A 3,701-nucleotide genomic window follows, 5' to 3' on the forward strand; every position below is an offset into this window, starting at 1 on the left:
GATATTTCCCTGTTTTAGCTCAAACATCAACATACTGACAAGATATTTCCCTGTTTTAGCTCAAATATCAACATACTGACAAGATATTTCCCTGTTTTAGCTCAAACACTAATATAATGACAAGATCCTCCACTGCCTTAGCTCAAACATTGACATAAAGGCAAGATATCTCTGTGTGTAGCCTGTAGCCCATTCTTGTTTGAATGAAGTGCAATTTGTGTAAAAAGTCTTTCCCAAGGACACAACATCAGGCCCAGACTGGGGTTCAAACCAGTAACATATGGTTGCAAGCTTAGCAGCTACATGACTAGAAAGGTGATGCCACATAACACAACAATGTCCTCAGACAACAAAGCATGTGAGAGGCAGAGGTTCGTACCTTGCCTCATCTCATAAACGTCCACTCTGTACCCGCGCTGAGCCATATAGCAAGCATTCAAGGCACCAACCTGTCGCAGGAAGTAAACAAAGATACAAGACGCAGAATCAGACACAGATCATCTTACTCGTTGGTGTTTGTGTTTTTGCTTTTGAGAGAAGAGACATACATCAATACACTAACAGTAATATGTTCTATAGTCTGCTTTCGTCTCCACTTTCTGCCCCGACCCCCTCGCCTCCTTTGCCCCTCCTCTGGGCTCCTAACTCTTTCTGCAGCCTTTCTACTGCTACTCCTTGGATCCTTCTCACTGCTGTCTTTCAGCCACATCCCTGATCTTCTGGTTGGAAAGATCTACACCTAGCCTTCTCGGACAAGGGAGAAAAATCTCAGAGGTCCTGTGTGCAAGTTGGGCACATTAAAGATCCCTTGGGGATCTAAAATCGATAAGAGTAGGCTTCGGCCGCTACCCGTGAAAAAGTCAAAATTTCCTAACAACTAAAAATGTTTAATGTGTCCCCAGCACTCATATGACCTTATGCAGTTTAGAACGACGTAAATACTCTCATACACTTTCACAAATCTTTTTGTATCAAGCTTTAATTGTGCCCTTAGTGTGCGGGATGCCAATGGCAGCACTTTAAGATTACATTCTCCCCCCCTCCCCCCTCCTTCTTTTCAGAGATATAAGTTTATGCAATCATCAAAGACCTCAACCTGTCCAGACGTGACAGCACTACTGCATGTTTTCCTTCTTTTTGGAGCCTCCCAGTTGTCGCACTTGAGCAAATGTGATACAAGATTTTGTATCTATTTCAGCTATAGAAGCACTTTTAAGAAAAGAGGTGCAATTTGCGGATTGCAGTGAACTGAGGAATACTTACCTAAATTTTTCAGTCACAAGTGGATACTATAGATTGCACATTAACATTACGATTTAAACAATTTTATTTTTTTTGGCGTGGGGGGGGGGAAATCTTTTCCTTTTAGAGATAGAATCTAGATCTAGTAGTATATAAACCAGGTCTAGATCTATATAGGCACAAAGTGGCTAGTTGTCTGGCTAGGCCCTTATATTGAACGAAACCTGTAGAAATACACAGGTCTCATTAGAAATATTCAGGTTTATAATACATGCATGTCAGTAATTATAAGGTACCTTTTGGTTCCGTCTCAAATACAAATACTTTAGACTTTATATTGAAAACTAAAATTGAGCTGAAGAAGATCAACTCATTACGGACGAATTTTAGAAATGAACTGAAAAAGGTCAACGATCCGCAACGCAGCAATAACAACTTCGTCAGTCTAGCCATCATTTTTCATATTAAGTAGGCCTACGGCTAGCTACCCTCGCCTAGCCGTCATTAAGTACAGATAAAATATATATAGCCTCTGAAATCCCTTATAGGCCTACAGACAACACACTAAATCTAGCACTGTTTGTTAAATGTCAAGGTCATACGAGTGCTGGGGACACAGTAAACATTTCTTAGCCCCTGGGGATCGAAAACTGTGCCCAGTGAAACAATGACCGACCTTGTATTACAAAGGGGGGATAAACAAATGCATGAAACATAAATGACTTTTTATCTAGAGTAGTCGGTGCATCCCTCACCCATAAAAAAGTGACCATTCTAAAAATGATATAAGGGGCTCTCGTGGCCTAGAGGTTAAAACTTAAGGTGTTGGCCTCTCATTCAAAGGTCCCGGGTTCGAATCCAGGTAGCGACCGAAAAATTTTCTTCTCTAAGATTGTCTCCTTTTACCTCCATTCTTGCCTCCGCCTGAACTAACAAAAACATGGGGGGGGTTTCAGGGGGGCATCCCCTGAATAAGTGAATTTGACCCTGGAGAGAATAACTCACGACTTGCTATTCTCACCCCCCCCCCTCCCCAAAGCCTCATTAGCTGTGGTACTGCCGCTGCTGGGCCGTTCCCCCCCCCCCCCCCCTCCCGGACAACGACAGTGATGTAGGCCTTTAGGGAAAAACTATGATGCAGACTTTTGAAACATATAATATATGATCATCGTGACCAGACCTTTGCTAAATTAAATCTTTAATGAACAACAAATAGATCTAGAATAATAATTATTGTAATGTAAAAACATTTTTCGCCTCTCCAGTAAAAAATATAATGATGTTTTACTACCGACGCTACTCATGTAGTATGTGGAACTGGCGGCCATGGCAGCTGGACCATTCGTTGTTTACACACTTCAAGATGGCAGGCCTCGATCTGTCTGCACACAATAAATTATGGTTCAAGAAACACAGGGCATGTACAAACATACTGAGACAGGAGCATGAAACTATATGTATATATGCTCTTGCACAACGGGGAGATCGGAGGTTTGTGAATTATTCAAACCAAACGGGCGAGGGCGTTAAATCGCGTTAACTTATTTAATAATCTAGATCTAGATTATCTAGATCTAGATTCTAGCAATCCAAGCTCTTTTCTTCACTTTAATTTTTTTTTCTTTTATTCTTTCTTTTTCTTTTTTTTTTCTTAAACAGTAACAGTCATCAGAAAAGGTCATTCGAAGATCCACGGCAGGGCTATCTTTGCAGAAATGCAATAAACTACAACGTAAACAATTGTACATGTGGACTCTGCCTTTTCTCAGGCAAGCATGCACTCATCATGTCTTCACTACATGCACCAGTGCCAGTGCAGTCCCTGGCCCTGATTTCACTTGTTTGGAGATCGAGCAACAACAATGACATTAATTAAAGAAGGAATAAAAATAACGACGACGACAAACTTACCAGTCCCCCACCACAAATAGCAACATGTTTTGTCTGTTCTTGAACCATCTTTCGGAGTGAATCTGTAGAGAGTCCCGTGTAGATTCTTGATCTGTCAACAGAACAAGGCAGACGACAAATAAGGCGACTGTTACTGTTATGAAAGTTCCTACTTTTTGCAGAATGCGCGTCCTCGGCGTCCTCGCAGTGTCGTAACATACAATCCAGAATCTACATGCTGGCTGGGTTGCCTTGAGGAGAGAGTTCAAGAGGTTAACATTGAAAGGTCAGGGCTGCCAGTTTGGAGGTGTGTCTGTTGGCGGTGTGTACTAATAATTTTAACCGGTTTTTTTTTATGTTCCTTATGTGACTAAAGTTTCAGAGAGCACCAAAGAGAGTGACTGCGGTGCTTTGGTGAGGTGTACCCACTGACCTATAGCTTTAGGTCAGTTGATGTACCTAATAATAATATCTATCGCCTCTTTTCTCAGTACCTGTACCGTATCACCATTGTGTAATACCGGCCCCCAGTATTACAATGTACTTAAATGTGTTGCAACTGCCGCATA

The 3,701-nt window shown here is 41.6% G+C and overlaps 1 protein-coding gene across 1 annotated transcript in view; it reads right to left on the bottom strand.

Annotated features, from left to right (window-relative positions):
- LOC101848566 (kynurenine 3-monooxygenase) overlaps nucleotides 1-3,470 on the bottom strand; it is a gene marked incomplete at its 3' end in the record, with an annotated part of 32,190 nt that extends 28,720 nt beyond the window's left edge. The window contains 2 exon segments of the mRNA XM_013090412.2: nucleotides 380-449; nucleotides 3,154-3,470. Of these exon segments, the coding sequence (XP_012945866.1) occupies nucleotides 380-449; nucleotides 3,154-3,351 (268 nt within the window).
- Nucleotides 3,471-3,701: the final 231 nt, after the last annotated feature.

This window comes from Aplysia californica, unplaced genomic scaffold (assembly GCF_000002075.1).
Source record: "Aplysia californica isolate F4 #8 unplaced genomic scaffold, AplCal3.0 scaffold00027, whole genome shotgun sequence".
NCBI lineage: Eukaryota > Metazoa > Mollusca > Gastropoda > Aplysiida > Aplysiidae > Aplysia > Aplysia californica.